At 47.3% G+C, this 17113-nt stretch overlaps 1 protein-coding gene across 2 annotated transcripts in view; it reads left to right on the top strand.

Annotated features, from left to right (window-relative positions):
- The window catches only part of ABCC1 (ATP binding cassette subfamily C member 1), a 192735-nt gene that overhangs the window by 44740 nt on the left and 130882 nt on the right, over positions 1–17113 (top strand). The window contains exons 2-3 of one of the 2 annotated variants that reach the window (XM_017953218.3): positions 9667–9843; positions 11614–11739. In XM_017953218.3, coding sequence (XP_017808707.2) covers positions 9667–9843; positions 11614–11739 — 303 coding nt within the window. Of the gene's footprint in view, positions 1–9666; positions 9844–11613; positions 11740–14712; positions 14735–17113 lie in introns of those variants that run through there. The other variant, XM_021931786.2, reaches the window with a different exon arrangement.

Here is a 17113-nt window from a genome sequence, read left to right as displayed (position 1 = left end):
ATAAAGAAGGACACATTAGGGTCCCTGCCAGTAAGGAACACCCAACAGGCCTCGATACTTTTTTTTTTTCTGAGACAAAGTCTTGCTCTGTCACCCAGGCTGGAGGACAATGACCTGATCTTGCTCACTGCAACCTCCACGTCCCGGGTTCAGGCGATTCTTGTGCCTCAGCCTCCCGACTAGCCAGGATTACAGGCATTTGGCACCATGGCCGGCTAATTTTTTTGTATTTTTTAGTAGGGATGGGATTTCACTATGTTGGCCAGGCTGGTCTCGAACTCCTGGCCTCAAGTGATCTGCCCTCCCCAGCCTCCCAAAGTGCTGGGATTTCAGGTGTGACCCACTGCGCCCAGCCCCGATACTTTTTTTTTTTCTTTGAGACAGAGTCTCTTACTCTGTCACCCAGGCTGGAGTGCAGTGGGACGATCATAGCTCACTGCAGCCTCAACCACCTAGGCTCAAAAGATCCTCCCACCTCAGCGTCCTGAGTAGAGGGGACTACAGGTCTGCAGTACCATGCCTGGATAATGTTTAAATTTTTGTGTGAAGACAGGGTCTTGCTATGTTGCCCAGGCTTTTCTTGAACTCCTGAGCTCAAGCAGTCCTCCTGTCTCAGCCTCCCAAAGTGCTGGGTTTACAGGCGTGAGCCACTGTGCCTGGTCCCTAGATGCTCTTAGCTTTGTGACCTACGCTGTTGGCCGCTGTAGGGGCCGTGACGGAGGTGATGTGGGGGTGGATGGCAGGGGTGACCCATGTTGGCTGCTTTCTGCAACAGTCTAAGTTCATGGTCAGAGTCAGATTTCCTCTTGTGTTGCCTTCCTTCCGCTCCCTCCCACAGCTGCCCTCTGGGTCTGGGCAGGAAGCTTGCGTGTGCTCTTCAGTTTGCTTTCTGCAGGGGAAACACCTTCCTTTGCTCAGTGTTTCCTGACCTCTCCTTCCCTGGAGTTCCGGTGTCCTTAAATGCTCTCTGATTTCTTCTGCAGCTCACTTTCTTGCTTGAAAGGACAACTTTTCTTCATCCTTTAAACTTCTTATCTCCGGGCAATACAGTGGTGGTGGCAGTGGTGATTATTACTAACTGTTAGTATCTGCTCCTACGGTTTATTGTCTCTAGACTGTATCAGCATCTGTCACGCATTGTGCCATTGAATGCTCTCCAGAACTCTTCCAAATGATGTTTCCCTGACTTAAAAAAAAAAATTAAAAAAAATTTTTTTTAAATAAATGGGGTCTTGCCGGGTGCAGCGGCTCACGCCTGTAATCCCAACACTTTGGGAGGCTGAGATGGGCGGATCACCTGAGGTCGGGAGTTCAAGACCAGCCTGGCTAACACAGTGAAACCCTGTCTCTACTAAAAATACAAAAAATTAGCTGGGCGTGGTGGCAGGTGCCTGTAGTCCCAGCTACTCGGGAAGCTGAGGCAGGAGAATAGCTCGAACCTGGGAGGCGGAGGTTGCGGTGAGCTGAGATCTCGCCATTGCACTCCAGCCTGGGCAACAAGAGCGAAATTCCGTCTTATAAAAAAAAAAAGAAGAGAGAAATGGGGTCTCACCGTGTTGCCTAGGCTGGTTTAGAACTCCTGGGCTCAAGCTGTCCTCCCATTTCGGTGTCCCAAATTGCTGGGATTAAAGGTGTGAGTCTCTGTGCCCAGGCTTTTCTTTCTCCCTTTCCCTTTCCCTTTCTATCTTTCTTTTCCCTCCTTCCTTCCTCCCTCCCCTTCCTTTCCCTTTCCTTCCCTCCTGTCCCCTCTTCTCCCCTCCCCTCTTTCCCTCCTGTCCTCCCTTCCTTCCTTTCTTCCTTTATTTTTGAGCCTGAATCTAGCTTTGTCACCCAGGCTGGAGTGCAATGGCACAATCTCGGCCCACTGCAACCTCTGCTTCCCAGGTTCCAGCGATTCTTCTGCCTCAGCCTCCCGAGTAGCTGGGACTACAGGTGCCCGCTACCACACTGGCTAATTTTTGTATTTTTAGTAGAGATGGAGTTTCACCGTATTGGCCAGGATGGTCTCGATCTCCTGACCTCGTGATCCGCCCGCCTCGGCCTCCCAAAGTGCTGAGATTACAGATGTGAGCCACTGCACCTGGCCTTCCTTTTTTTTTTTTTTTTTTGGAGACAGGTGCTCACTTTGTCACCCAGGTTGGAGTGCAGTGGTGTGATTACAACTCACGGCAGTGTCTACCTTCCAAGGCTCAGATGGTCCTCCTGCTTCAGCCCACTGAGTAGCTGGGATTATAGGCGAGTGCCACCCCACCTGGCTAAGTTTTTGCATTTTTAGTAGAGACGGATTTTGCCATGTTGTCCAGGCTGGCTTTCAACTCCTGGGCTCAAGCAATCCACCCGCGCCGACCTCCCAAAGTGCCAGGATTACAGGCGTGAGCCATCGTTCTCAGCTTTTCTGACTCTTTTTACTGATCAGGAGACTGAAGCTTGGAGAAATTAAGTGACTTGCCTAGGTTCACATGGGGTCAAGGCCTGAATTTGAATCTACGTCTGCTCGATAAGGAAGTGAGTGGTCATAGCTAGTCTCTACCTGGATGGATTGTTATTTAATTGTTAAAATTTTTCAAAATAATTATTTTATTAAAAAAGAGACAAGGTATCATTATGTTTCCCAGGCTGCTCTTAAACTCCTGGGCTCAAGTGATCCTCCTTTCTTGGCCTCCTAAAGTGCTGATATTAGAAGTACAAACTACTGTACCCAGCCAGATTATTACTTAATAACTAGAACAACAACAATAACCAAACCAAACCAAACAAAGGGGGAAATTGATGGTGGACAAGTAAGATCATTGCAAAGGTTGGGGGCAGGTTGTTTGGGGAGCGTGGAGGAAGCTTTTTAAATGAGGTACCTGAGTTGGGTTTTGAAGGATGAATAAGAGTTTGTTAGGGCAGAAAGACATTGCAGAGAGAGAATCTAGCAAGAGATGACTGAAGGAACCATTTATTTGACCAGCAGCTGGTGACTGCCTTGAAGGCAGGAATCACAGCCTTTATGAATCTCCGGTGCCTGAAACAGTGTCTAGAACATTATCTGACAACAAGCTTGGTAAATACTTCCTTAAGTAAATGCCTGAGTTAGCACATCTGGGGAACAGGTTGAGAGAAATTGTAGGAGAGGCAGATGGGACGTGAATGTAGAAGGAAGGCCTCATGAATCACTGCAAGGATTGGTTCTTAAAAGCAATAAGGAGCCATGGGAAGTTGTTTCCCAGCAGAAGAGAGACGGCCATTAGATCTGCCCTATGTATTAATGTAAATGTCCGAGTCTATGAATTGTCCCCTGAGCAGGAAAACCTGATTGCTTTTAAATACATTTGGAAAGACCCTCAGTTTCACTCATGATAAAGGGAAAAGGAACTTAAACTACAGAGAGAGATTGTTCACCTCAGATTGGCAGAGGTCAGAGACTTGTTACCTGCTGTGCTTTGTGAAGTAATTGCCTTTGTACCTTATGAACTGGAGTATGAACTGGTGTTCCCCATTTGGAGGGCAGTGTCTGTCTAAATGTTACCGTATGCACCCTTTGACCTGGCAGGTTCATTTTTTGAAAGTTGTGTATATATGAGACAGAGTCTCATTATGTTGCCCAGGGTGGTCTCAAACTCCTGGGCTCATGGGATCCTCCTACCTGGGCCTCCCAAAGTGCTGGAGTTACAGATGGGAGCCACCACACCTGGCCGAAAAAGTGATCTTACCCACACTCTTGTTTGAATGTGAAATAAGGCTCCTACCAGGCTGTTTATTCAGTGCTGTGTTGTTAGTAAGAGCAACAGCAATGACAAGTCCCCAGGAGACAGATGGATGTCAAGTTCATCCCTACAATAGAATACAAAGCAGCCATAACAAAGAGTGAGGAGACTGTTCATGTATGCTGCGGAATGATCTTTAAAATCTGTGATTAAGAGAAAAAAGCAAAAGTACAGGACGTTATGTAATGTATGCTTCCTTCCATTTGATAGCAGAAGATATGTATTTACTTTTGTTATTTTTGTGTAAAATATTTTGTGAAAGAAGACATAAGAAACCCATGATCATTGCCTCTAGAGAGAGGAACTGAGGGGAGGGGTTTAGGGAATGGAATGAGAAGACTTGTCCCTTTTACCTTTTTGTTCAAAAGAAATATCAAGAATAAAACACATCTATGTTACTGATAAAGATCAGTTTCGAAAGCCTGTGTGCGGTGGTTCACGCCTGCGGTCCCAGCACTGTGGGAGGCCAAGGCGAGTGGATCGCTTGAGCTCAGGAGTTTGAGACCAGCCTGGGCAACGTGGCAAAACCCCATTTCTACTAAAAATACAAAATTAGCTGGGCATGGTGGTGTGTGCCTGTGGTCCTAGCTACTCAGGAGGCTGAGGTGGGAGGATTGCGGGAGCCCGGGAGGTCAAGGCTGCAGTGAGCTATGATTGCGCCACTGCATTCCAGCCTGAGCAACAGAGTGAGACCTTGTCTCCAAAAAAAAAAAAAAAAAGGTTCAGTTTTTAATATTAGCTAAGTAAACAAAAAAGCAAGCTATAGAACAGAGTATCATGGTGCCTTTTGGGGCAACAAAATAGGTCGTATCTGGAATATATCTGGAAGAATGTAAGATGTTAGCATTGGTAGCTTGCCTGTGGGGTAGGAATGGGGGGCTTAGTTTGGGGAGAAAGACATATTTTTCACTGTACACCTTTTTGAGTAATTTGGAAGAGTTTTAGCACACAAATATATTACCTATTAAAAATAATCACAAAGAGAGGGAGACATGGGTGGATGCATGGATGGATGGTTGAGTGGGTAGATGGATACATAGACAGGTGAATGGATTGGTTGGTGGATGGGTGAACTGGTGGGTGGGTGGATGGATTGGTGGATGAATGAACTGGTAGGTGGGTAGGGTGGATGGGTGAATTGGTGAATGGGTAGGTGGATGGATGAATGAATTGGTGGGTGGGTGGATAGATGGATGAACTGGTGGGTGGGTGGATGGATTGATAGGTGAATGAATTGGTCGGTGGGTAGGGTGGATGGATGAATGAATTGGTGGGTTGGTGGATGGGTGGATGAATTGGTAGGTGGGTAGGCGAATGGATGAATGGGTTGGGGGGTGAATGGATGGATGCATTGGTGGGTGGATGGATGGATGGATGGATGGCTTCATGGTTGGGTGATAAATATATTCATGGGTATACATATGGATGTGTACATAGATAATTCTCTGGCTATGGTGGGGAGGACTGGCTGTAGTAGGGAGGACTCAGTAGGACCAGGAGAGTCTGGAGGCAGGAAAGAGTTAGGAAGGAATTGCAGCAGTCCTGGCAGGGAATAATTTGGGGCTAGGATCAGGTCAATTAAATGTTTAACATTGGAACTATGTCTCTTGTATACATAACTGCATATGTCAAGTCTTGATATTATTTTCTTTCTAGCAGGGCAAATTCCTTTGGAATGAGCTTTTACTGGCAACTGCTCAGAAGCTGTTCTGTATATAATGACCACCAACAGTTTAATCCTTTTTTCAGCCATCACCTTAGGAATTAACAGTAGTGTGAAATAAATTAAAATAATCAGTCTTTGAGATGTCTTGCCTGCTCCACGATCAACAACTTCTTTACAAGGCTGTGTTCCAAATGTGCCAGGCCAAAAAGACGTGAACTTTGTCTTTTTTAGGGTTTGTGTCTTGATGTTTCCTAGCTAAATCTCTGTGTGTGTGTGTTGGCCTTGTAAGGTTTACTTTTTTTTTTTTTTGAGATGGAGACTCACTATGTTGCCTGGGCTGGCGTGCAGTGGTGCCATCTTGGCTCACTACAACCTCTGCCTCCTGGGTTCAGGTGACTCTCCTGCCTGAGCCTCCCGAGTAGCTGGGATCACGGATGTGCACTACCATGCCCGGGTAATTTTTATGTTTTTAGTAGAGATGGGGGTTTCACTATGTTGGCCAGGCTTGTTTCAAACTCCTCACCACCTGCCTAGGCCTCCCAAAGTGCTGGGATTATAGGCATGAGCCACCGCGCCCAACCTAATAACTAGATCTCTTTAATTATTGGAACGTGTATATTTTGATCAGATTGACACATTTTTTTTAAAGTGAAGTCATCTTATTTCCTTCATTTCTCATTTTTAACTTTTTTTTTTTTTTTGACATGGCTTTAGAGCTGTGTGGAGCTGTAAGGGTGTGGATTCCTTGACATTCCATGGGGTCTCAGGTGGTCGTGGGAGGGCTGTTGGAATCAGAGCTACTTGGAGGGTGCATAGGCCGGTTGGATGGGAAGCCTGGGGGAGAAGTAGGCTTTTTGGGGACTGCAACCAACTGGACAACTGGGCCTAATCTAAAGACTGGCCTCTCCCAGCTCCTAGTGATGGTCATATACCAGGAATAGGGGCCCAGCGCCACCAGATTTTCTGATTTTTTTTTTTTTTTTTTTAAAGACATAGTCTTGCTCTGTTGCCCGGCTGGAGTGCAGTGGCACGATATTGGCTCACTGCAACTTCCGCCTCCCAGGTTCAAGTGATTCCCCTGCCTCAGCCTCCTGAGTAGCTGGGACTACAGGCATGCGCCACCATGCCTGGCTAATTTTTTGTATTTTAGTACAGATGAGGTTTTACCATGTTGGCCAGGATGATCTTGATCTCCTGACCTCGTGATCCTCCTGCCTCAGCCTCTCAAAGTGCTGGGATGACAGGCATGAGCCACCACGCCCAGAAGATTTTCTGATTTTTAAAGTTATGCCAGAGACTGGGCGCAGTGGCTCAGGCCTGTGATTCCAACACTTTGGGAGGCCGAGGGTGGCAGATCACCTGAGGTTTAGGACTTCGAGACCAGACTGGCCAACATGGTAAACCTTGTCTCTACTAAAAATTTAAAAAAAATTAGCCAAGCGGGGTGGCACGTGACTGTAGTTCTAGCTACTTAGGAGGTTGAGGCAGGAGAATCACTTGAACCTGGGAAGCAGAGGTTGCAGAGAGCCAAGATCGCTTGAACCTGGGAAGTGGAGATTGCAGTGAGCTGAGATCACGCCACTACATTCCAGTCTGGGCGACAAAGCAAGACTCTGTCAGAAAAATAAAAATAAAATAAAAAGCCAGAAATCAAAATTTAAATGTTGGAATCTAATCTAATCTTTTTTTTTTAAATAAAAGTATGCCTAAAACAACAGCAATAACAAGCCATCTATGGGCCAAACTGTGGGTGGGGAAACCTGTTTTGTACCTCTTATCCAATCTAACTGTGGTGGAGACAGGAAATTGAGATCCCGAAAAGGGTAGTAAGTTTTCCCAAAGTTGTTTAGTCAGTTGCCAGATTATGGCTTGAATTAAATGTAAATTCTTCAGCTGGGCATGGTGGTGCATACCTGTAGTATAGCTGCTTGGGAGGCAAAGGTGGGAGGATTGCTTGAGCCCACAAGTTCAAGGCACAGGGAGCTGTGATCTTGCCACCACACTTCAGCCTGGGCAACAGAGCAAGACCTCATTTCAAAAAAAGAAAAATTTAAATTCTTCCTTATAGAACAGCTGATGGTGGAGGTTTATTCTTGGGCAGGTACATAACTGATCTGTTTATGTGTGTATCTATCTATGAATTTATCTATTTGGCACAGCTCTTTAACAAAATACAGGCTTTTTTTTTTTTCTTTAAAGTAAGAGTAATTGAAGCAAATTTGTTTCCAAGGCTGGAAAGCTCAGTGGTAAAATGCAGACTTGAACCACATTGCCTGAGTTTGAATTCAGCTCCAGAACTTACCAGCTGTGTGATACTGGACACAGTATTTAACCCTTCTCTGCCTGACTTTCACATCTGAAAAAGATGATAAAAATACTTTTAGAATGAAAGGAGATAATAATTTAGAATAAAAAGTCTGCGCCACCACAGAACTGCACCTGGTTATCCTGGTGGTGGTGGTGATGCAGGATGATTTGTCATGGTGATGGTGGTGGTGATATTGGCAATGGTCATGACGGTGATAGTGGTGGTCGGCGATGGCAGCAGTGAAAGGATGATGGTGGTAGTAATATGGTGGTGGTGGTAGTCGTGGTGGTGATGGCGTTGGTGATGATGGCAGTGGTGGCAGTGATTGGTGGTGATGATGGCGGTAGTATTGGTGATGGTGGTGGCGGTGATGGCGGACGGTGGCGGATGGCTGCATGTGGTGGATGGCGATGTGGTGGATGGCAGTGGTGATGGCGCAGGATGGTGGTAGTGGATATTGGTGGACAGGATGGAAGAATGGAAGGATGGTGGTGGATGGAAGGAAGGAACAGTGGATGACGACGTACGCATGGTGCAAGGACGAGATTTACCATGGCGGCGTCATTCGTGCGACTGGCGGTGACGATTTGCGGCGATTTGCGACGATTTACTTTACGGCGGCGGACGGCGGCGACGGCGGCGATGAAGCATGGCATTGGCGAGCACATTGGCGGCGACGATGGTATGATGATTTACTTACGGTGGTGATTTATGGTGACGATTTACTACGGCAGGCGTTACAACGATTATCATGGCGACGATTTGCGGCGATGGCGGTGATGGCATTTACGGCGGCGGATGACGGCGATTTGGCATGGCGTCGGCGTTGATTAATATGGCGATTTAAGTAAGACGGTGACGACGGCGACGACGGCAACGCATGATGGCAGGCGGATGGTACGGTGGCATGGTGTCAAGGCGATTACTGGTGGCGGTTACGGCGAAAGTGGCGGATGTGGTGGTGGTGATGATGATAGTGGTGGTGACGATACTGGTGGTGATTTGCGGATGGTGGTGGTGATGCAGATGTGATTTAGCATACGGTGGTGGTGGTGGCTGCGGCAGCATTGGTATTGATGGTGGTGGTGATGGTCATAGTGGGGGAGGTAGTGGTAATGAATGAAGATGATTAGAAAGCTCTCAGTTCACAAGGTCAGAGTGATCTAGATGACACAGATTCTTCAGTTATAAGAGAATTGTTCTCGCTGCCTTTTTAAATGGCTGTCTCCATCTTTTATACTACAGTGGGACTTGCCACACGTTCTGGGGACTGTTAATGTGACATGAGATGCTACATACCTTTTTGTTGGTGAGGTTTTTTTGTGTGTATGCACTGTTTGTGTGTGTGTGTGTGTGTGTGTGTGAGAGAGAGAGAGAGAGAGACAGGGTCTCGCTCTGTTGCCCAGGGTGTAGTGCAGTGGGATGATCTCAGCTCACTGCAACTTCCACCTTCCAGGTTCAGGCAGTCCTCCCACTTCAGCCTCCTGAGTGGCTGGGAATACAGGCACGTTCCATGCTCAGCCATTTTTTGTGTTTTTCATAGAGGCAGCATCTCACTATGTTGACTAGGCTCGTCTCGAACTCCTGGCCTAAGGTGGTCTGCCCACTTGGCCTCCCAAAGTGCTGGGATTACAGGCACGAGCTACGCATCTGACTTGTATGCTCCTGCTAGGAGAGCTTTATTTATTAATTTTGAAACAGGGTCTCTGTTGCTCAGGTGGGAGTGCAGAAGGCACCACGTACCTTTATCCCTCGTTCCTTGTTTCTTAATCTTTCTGGCTACCGATCTTTTGAGTTTGCATGTTCATCCTGAGAGGTCCTTGGATATATAGGAGCCTTGTCTGTTTTATTCAAACCCCGTGGCAGCTGGTTTCACGCTCCAGGTGAGCTCCTGTCCTCTGGGGTGTGTCCTGCTGACCCCTCGCCTGTGTTTGTGTTCGCAGGACTGGAATGTCACGTGGTATACCAGCAACCCTGACTTCACCAAGTGCTTTCAGAACACGGTCCTCGTGTGGGTGCCTTGTTTTTACCTCTGGGCCTGTTTCCCCTTCTACTTCCTCTATCTCTCCCGACATGACCGGGGCTACATTCAGATGACACTTCTCAACAAAACCAAAACTGTAAGTCACCAAGGGGTTTTGTTGTGGGGGGCAGGGAGGTGCACCTGGATGGGGAGTGGTGGTTGGTGAGAATTGACATTTCTCTTCTAGTTAGTTGGCTCTAAGTTCCTTCTTCTAGAAGGCAGAAGAATAATGTGGGAGGTGAAAACTGGAGCTCTGGAGACACACATGGGTACAAATCTTGGCTCTGCCACTTAGTATTTGGCCTGGAGCAAATTTTTTAACCTTCCCAAGCCTCAGTTTCCCTGTTCATGCAACAGGAATGATAGGATTGTTCTCAAGGCATTACTGGGAGGTTATCAGCTCTTCCCCTCTTACTGAGGCGATCTCCTTTTTATTTAATTAAATATATGTATATAGATTTTTTTCTGGCCAATTTTTAATTTATTTTTTGTAGAGAGAGGCGTCTTGCTGTGTTGCCCAGGCTGGTCTTGAATTGAAACCTGGCCTCAAGCAGTCGTCCTGCCTTGGTCTCCCAGAGTACTCGGATTACAGGTGTGAACCTCCATGCCTGGCCCCTAATTTTTTTTTTTCAAGTTGACTTTTATTTTGAAATAATTTAATGCTGCAGGAAAATTGCAATAATGGGCCGGGCGTGGTGGCTTACGTCTGTAATCCCAACACTTTGGGAAGCCGAGGCGAGCGGATCACTTGAGGCCAGGATTTCGAGACCAGCCAGGCCAACATAGTGAACCCTGTCTCTACGAAAAATATAAAAATGAGCTGGGTGTGGTGGCACATGCCTGTAATCTTAGCTACTTGGGAGGCTGAGGCGAGAGGATCCCTTGAACCTAGGAGGTGGAGGTTGCAGCGAACTGAGATTGTGCCACTGCACTCTAGCCTGTGCAACAGAGCGAGACTCCTTCTAAAAAAAAAAAGTTGCGATAATGATACCAGGAACTGCTGCCTAATTTTCTCTATCACTCATAGTCACTGTTTTTTGTTTTGTTTTGTTTTGTTTTGTTTTGAGACGGTGTTGCTCTGTCATCTAGGCTGGAGTGCAATGGTATGATCACAGCATACTGCAACCTTGAACTCCTGGCTCAAGCCATCCTGCCTTAGGTTTTTGAGTAGCTAGTAGCTGGGACTGCAGGCATACACCACCATGCCTGGCTAATTTAAAACAATTTTTTGTAGAGACAGGGTCTCGCTTTGTTGCCCAAGCTGTTCTCAAACTCCTGGCTTCCAGTGATCCTCCTGCCTCGGCCTCCCAAAGTGCTGATATTACAGGCATGAATCTGGCCTGTATTCACTGATTTTTTTAAGCTTTTGCTACCTTTGTTTTATCATGAGCTTTTGCTCTCTGTATATATATGCATGCTATAATTTATTTTTTCTGAATCATTTGAGAATGGATGCACCTTGAGACATATCCCACCCACAGAGGACCCTCAGTAAATACTGGTTGAATGAATGGTTCTCGTGGAGGGCTTTCTTATGCAGTGTGCCGGGGTTGAAGCTAGAGATGGGCTGTGGGCTGAGCTCTTGAGTGTTCAGGCAGTGGGGAGCATGGTGACCAGACAGACAGTCCTGTTGGAGGCAGTGGGGCGGAGCAAGCTGGTTACAGACTGTCACGTGCCAGCCTGGATGCCACCTCACCCTACCGAGGACTTGTCCTTATCCCAGAGGATATGTGCTGTGTCCTAGGACTGTGGCTGATCGCTTGAAGGCTGGCTGCTTCCCCTACCCCTGGGGCTGAGCTGTTTGCGCAGGCCCTGGGGGAGGTTCCAGTGCTGTCTGTTGTAGGACGTGTATGTGCTTCTCTTCCAGGCCTTGGGATTTTTGCTGTGGATCGTCTGCTGGGCAGACCTCTTCTACTCTTTCTGGGAAAGAAGTCGGGGCATATTCCTGGCCCCAGTGTTTCTGGTCAGCCCAACTCTCTTGGGCATCACCATGGTAAGTAGGAGCTGGCTGTGATCCCTGGGCCATCTGCTGGGCTCAGTGGAGACCAAAAGTAGTAACTGGCATTTAGAAATATAAAGACACAGGCTGGGTATGGTGGCCCATGCCTGTAATCCCATCACTGTGGGAGGCTGAGACAGGTGGATCACTTGAGGTCAGGAGTTCAAGACGAGCCTGGCCAACATGGCAAAACCCCATCTTTACTAAAAATACATACATGTATGAGATATTTATGTATATGAGATATATATATATGTGAGATACAGATATGTGAGAGATATATATATACACACACAGAAAATATAAAGCCCTCGCTGTAAAAACCCAGAAACCTGGCTTTTCTTGAAAAACTCAAAGATCTCACAAGACTCCAATCATAGTTTTTTGAGGCAGTGATCAGCTGGAGCTGGGATACAAATGTAGTCTCTTTTTTTTTTTTTTCTTTTTTTTTTTTTTAAGAGATGGGATCTCACTTTCATCCAGGCTGGAGTGCAGGGGCATCATCATAGTTAACTACAACCTCAAACTTCTGGCCTCAAGCAATCCTCCTACCTCAGCCTTCTGAGTAGTTGGGACTACAGATGTGTGTCACCACGCCCAGCTTATTTTTGGCTAATTTTAAGATTTTTTGTAGAAATGGGATCTCACTGTGTTGTCTAGGCTGGTCTTAAAACTCTTGGCCTCAAGTGATCCTCCTGTCTGGTCCTCCCAGAGCACTGGCATTATAAGCATGAGCCACTGTTCCCAGCCCCAACTGCAGTCTTTGGATGGGGCGTGTGTTGTCCATTTTGCCATGATCCCTACCACGCCTTACTGTCTTCCCTGCCACTGATTCTGAGTGACAGATGCCACTTTTTGTTGCATTTGCCATACTTTGCTCTTGTACTGGCTACTTTGGTCACTTATATACTAACTGCCGGGGGCCTAAGGGCCTTGAGTTTTTAATATCTGGCGTAGGGGGTGGGTTGCTAAGCTAAACAGGGAACTGCTCTGTCCCAGGGGGATACACAACTTAGTGAGTGATAGAGACAAGGAAACAGCTTTATTAATTACAGCTGACATGTATGGAGCACTTACTATATATGTACCTGGCAGTATTCTTGGTGTTTCACGTGTCTTGAAATTGATTGAATTTTCACAACAACCCTGTGAGATGGGTACTGCTTTGTCCCCATGTTACAGGTGAGGAAACAAGGCACGGAGAAGTTAAGTGTTCTATTCAAGGTCACACTGCTCATGTGCAGCTGAGTCAGGGGTGGGATCCCAGAGGCCATGCTTTTAGCTCCTGCAGCCTGCAGCTTCTGAGCCCCTGATCAGAGAGTTCTCGGAGAGTGTAGCCCTCAAGTATTGTAAAAAGAGGAGGGAGGCTGGGCATGGTGGCTCATGGCTGTAGTCCCAGCACTTTGGGAGGCCAAGGTGGGAGAATCACTTGAGGTCAGGAGTTTGAGACCAGTCTAGCCAACATGGCGAAACCCCATCTCTACTAAAAATAAAAAAATTAGCCGGCATGGTGGCACACGCATGTAGTCCCAGCTACTCAAGAGGCTGAGGCAGGAGATTGCTTGAACCTGGGAAACAGAGGCTGCAGTAAGCCGAGATCACGATACTGCTCCAGTCTGGGGGACAGAGCGAGACCTCATCTCAAAAAAGAAAAAAAATAAAAAGAGAGAACAAGTTTAAGGCAGGACATTCTGAGCAGGGTGAACAGGTTGTCCAGGGAGGGGTAGAAGGTTAAGGGGAGTATGTAGGCAGGGAGGGCGAGGTGTTCCATGAAGGAACACAGTGTGAAGGTTGAGGGAACAGAGTGGACGTGACAGAGGAGTCAGGAAAGGCAATGTGGAACCAGGTTGCCAAGGACCATGAATCTTTATTTTTCTAAATTAATTTTTAATTTTTTAAATTTTAGAGTCAGAGTCATACTCTGTCGCCCAGGCTGGACTTCCCTGGCATGAGATCACAGCTCACTGCAGGCTTGAACTCCTGGGCTAAAATGATCCTTCTGCCTCAGCCTCCCAAGTAGCTGGGAACATAGACATGTGCCAACATGCCCGGCTAAATTTATTTTTTATTTTCTTTCCCCTATCGGGGGAAACCCTTCCCCCAGTATTCAGTGTGGGTTCTTTTTTATTTCCCTAAGCGTCAGCTGGTCTGAGAAATAAAGGGGAAGGGGAAAAGAGTACAAGAGAAAGAAATTTTAAAGCTGGGTGTCCGGCGGAGACGTCACACGTCGGCAGCTTCTGTAATGCTCCTGAGCCGTAAAACCAGCAAGTTTTTATTAGCGATTTTCAAAAGGGGAGGGAGTATATGAACAGGGTGTGGGTCACAGAGATCACATGCTTCACAAGGTAATAAAATATCACAAAGCAAATGGAGGCAGGGCAAGATCACAGGACCACAGGACGGGGCAAAATTAAAATTGGTAATGAAGTTTCTGGCACGCATTATCATTGATAACATCAGGAGACAGGGTTTGAGAGCAGACAACCGGTCTGACCAAACTATTAGGCAGGAATTTCCTCATTCTGATAAACTTGGGAGCTCTACAGGAGACCGGGGCTTATTTCATCCCTTTGTCTTTGACCGTAAAAGACAACCACCCCCAGAGCGGCCATTTCAGAGGCCTACACTCAGGGGCACATTCTCTTTCTCAGGGATGTTCCTTGCTGAGAAAAAGAATTCCGCAATATTTCTCCTTTTGCTTTTGAAAGAAGAGAAACATGGCTCTTTTCCGCCCGGATCACCGGCAGTCAGAGTTTAAGGTTATCTCCCTTGTTCCGTGAACATTGCTGTTATCCTGTTCTTTTTTTCAAGGTGCCCAGATTTCATATTGTTCAAGCACACAGGCTCTACAAACAATTTGTGCAGTTAACGCAGTCATCACAGGGTCCGGAGGTGACATACATCCTCCTCAGTTTACGAAGATGATGGGATTAACAGATTAAAGTAAAGACAGGCATAGGAAATCATAAGAGTATTGATTGGGGCAGTGGTAAGTGTCCATGAAATCTTCACAATTTATGTTCAGAGATTGCAGTAAAGACAGGTGTAAGAAATTATGAAAGTAATAATTTGGGGAACTAATAAATGTCCATGAAATCTTCACAATTGTGTTCTGCCATGGCTTCAGCCGGTCCCTAACTTCCTGCAACATTCCCCTGAGATGGAATTTTGCTCTTGTTGCCCAGGCTGGAGCGTAATGGCATGATCTTGACTTGCCGCAACCTCTGCCTCCCGGGTTCAAGCGATTTTCCTGCCTCAGCCTTCTGAGAAGACGGGATTACAGGCATGTGCCACCACACCTGGCTAATTTTGTATTCTTTTTATTTTTTATTTTTCATTTTTTTTTTGAGATGGAGTCTCACTCTGTCGCCCAGGCTGGAGTGCAGTGGCCGGATCTCAGCTCACTGCAAGCTCCGCCTCCCGGGTTTACACCATTCTCCTGCCTCAGCCTCCCAAGTAGCTGGGACTACAGGTGCCTGCCACCTCGCCTGGCTAATTTTTTGTATTTTTAGTAGAGATGGGGTTTCACTGTGTTAGCTAGGATGGTCTCGATCTCCTGACCTCATGATCCGCCTGTCTCGGCCTCCCAAAGTGCTGGGATTACAGGCTTGAGCCACCGTGCCCGGCCTAATTTTGTATTCTTAGTAGAGATGGGATTTCACCATGTTGGCCAGGCTGGTCTCGAACTCCCGACCTCAGGTGATCCACCTTGGTCCCCCAAGTGCTGGGATTACAGGCATGAGCCACCACCCCTGGCCAATTTGTTATTTTTGTAGATACGAGGTCTCCCTATGTTGCCCAGGCTGGCCTCAAACTCCTTGTCTCAAGTGATCCTCCTGTCTGGGCCTCCTAAAGTGCTGGGATTGTGGGTGTGAGCCACCATGCCTGGCCCAGACCATGATTCTGTATAGCACACATAGGTGCTGTCCACTCTCTGCCAGGAACTGTCCTAATCCCTTTATTTATTGACCCTTTTACATTGTGTATTAGATAAGCAAACTGTGGTACAGAGAGGAGAAGCACTGGCCCAAGGTCACCTGGTCAGTAAGTGGTAGGGCCAGCTTCCAGTCTAGGCCTCAGTGTGTAGCCTGGCACCTGTGGGGCTCTCTCTGCTTCACACCTGGTTCTCCTGCTGGATTTGATTCCCCTTCGTGTCCTCAGAGCCTGGCACTGTGCCTGGCATGCAGTAAGCATCCCATAAATGTATGGAGGGAATGAGAGAGTAAAGGGCTTTGCTTTGTCCTGAATTTGGGTCTTGGGCTCAGCGTTCTGGCAGTGTGGTATTAGAGTGGATTTTTTTTTTTTTTTTTAAATTTCACTATAATAGAGACAAGGTTTCTCCATGTTGCCCAGGCTAGTCTTAAACTCCTGGGCTCAAGTGATCCCCTTGCCTTGGCCTCCTAAAGTGGTGGGATTAAGGGCATGAGCCACTGTAACCTGGTCAGCTATTTTTGACTTGAGTAGATCGTCCTCCCTTAACTTTCCTTGTTCCTGGTCTTTTCTTTTTTCTTTGAGGCAGAGTTTTGCTCTTCTTGCCCAGGCTGGTGTGCAATGGCGCGATCTTGGCTCACTGCGACCTTGGCCTCCTGGGTTTAAGAGATTCTCCTGCCTCAGCCTCCCCAGTAACTGGGATTACAGGCACATGCCATCACGCCTGGCTAATTTTTGTATTTTTAGTAGAGACGAGGTTTCACCACGTTGGCCAGGCTGGTCTCAAACTCGACCTTGGGTGATCCACATGCCTCGGCCTCCCAAAGTGGTGGGATTACAGGTGTGAGCCACTATGCCCGGCCGTTCCTGGTCTTTGGATCGTTCATTTATGCCTCTGTCTGTCACCCTGGGGACAGGGGGTGATAGTCTGACGGCTGGGGCTTTTGACCCCTCAGGCGACTTTGAGCTGGGCTGGCCGAGAGGTGAACCGGCCTGTGAGATTGTCAGCCTGTCTTCGTCCACCTGAGGTCTCTGGGATGGAATGGAGGACAGCTCGCTGTGGATGCATCAGAAACATTCTGACTATATCCCAGGGAACCAGAATATGCAGGCACTGGGAATATGGGACAGGATGCAGCCAGCATACATTTTTTTTTTTTCCTTTGAGATGGAGTCTCACTCTGTCACCCAGGCTGGAATGTCGTGGCGTGATCTCAGCTCACTGTAGCCTCTGCCTTCCAGGTTCAAATGATTCTCCTGCCTCAGCTTCCCAGGTAGCTGGGACTACAGGTGCACGCCACCACTCCTGGATAATTTTTGTATTTTTAGTAGAGAGTTTTACCATGTTGGTCAGGCTGTTCTCAAACTCCTGACCTCAAGTGACCTGCCCGCCTTGGCCTCCCAAAGTGCTGGGATTACAGGTATGAGCCACTGCGCC

This window comes from Papio anubis, chromosome 18, assembly GCF_008728515.1.
Source record: "Papio anubis isolate 15944 chromosome 18, Panubis1.0, whole genome shotgun sequence".
Taxonomy (NCBI): Eukaryota; Metazoa; Chordata; class Mammalia; order Primates; family Cercopithecidae; genus Papio; species Papio anubis.
The sequence above is the reverse complement of the archived record's forward strand: the minus strand, read 5'-3'. Positions and strand labels throughout refer to the sequence as shown.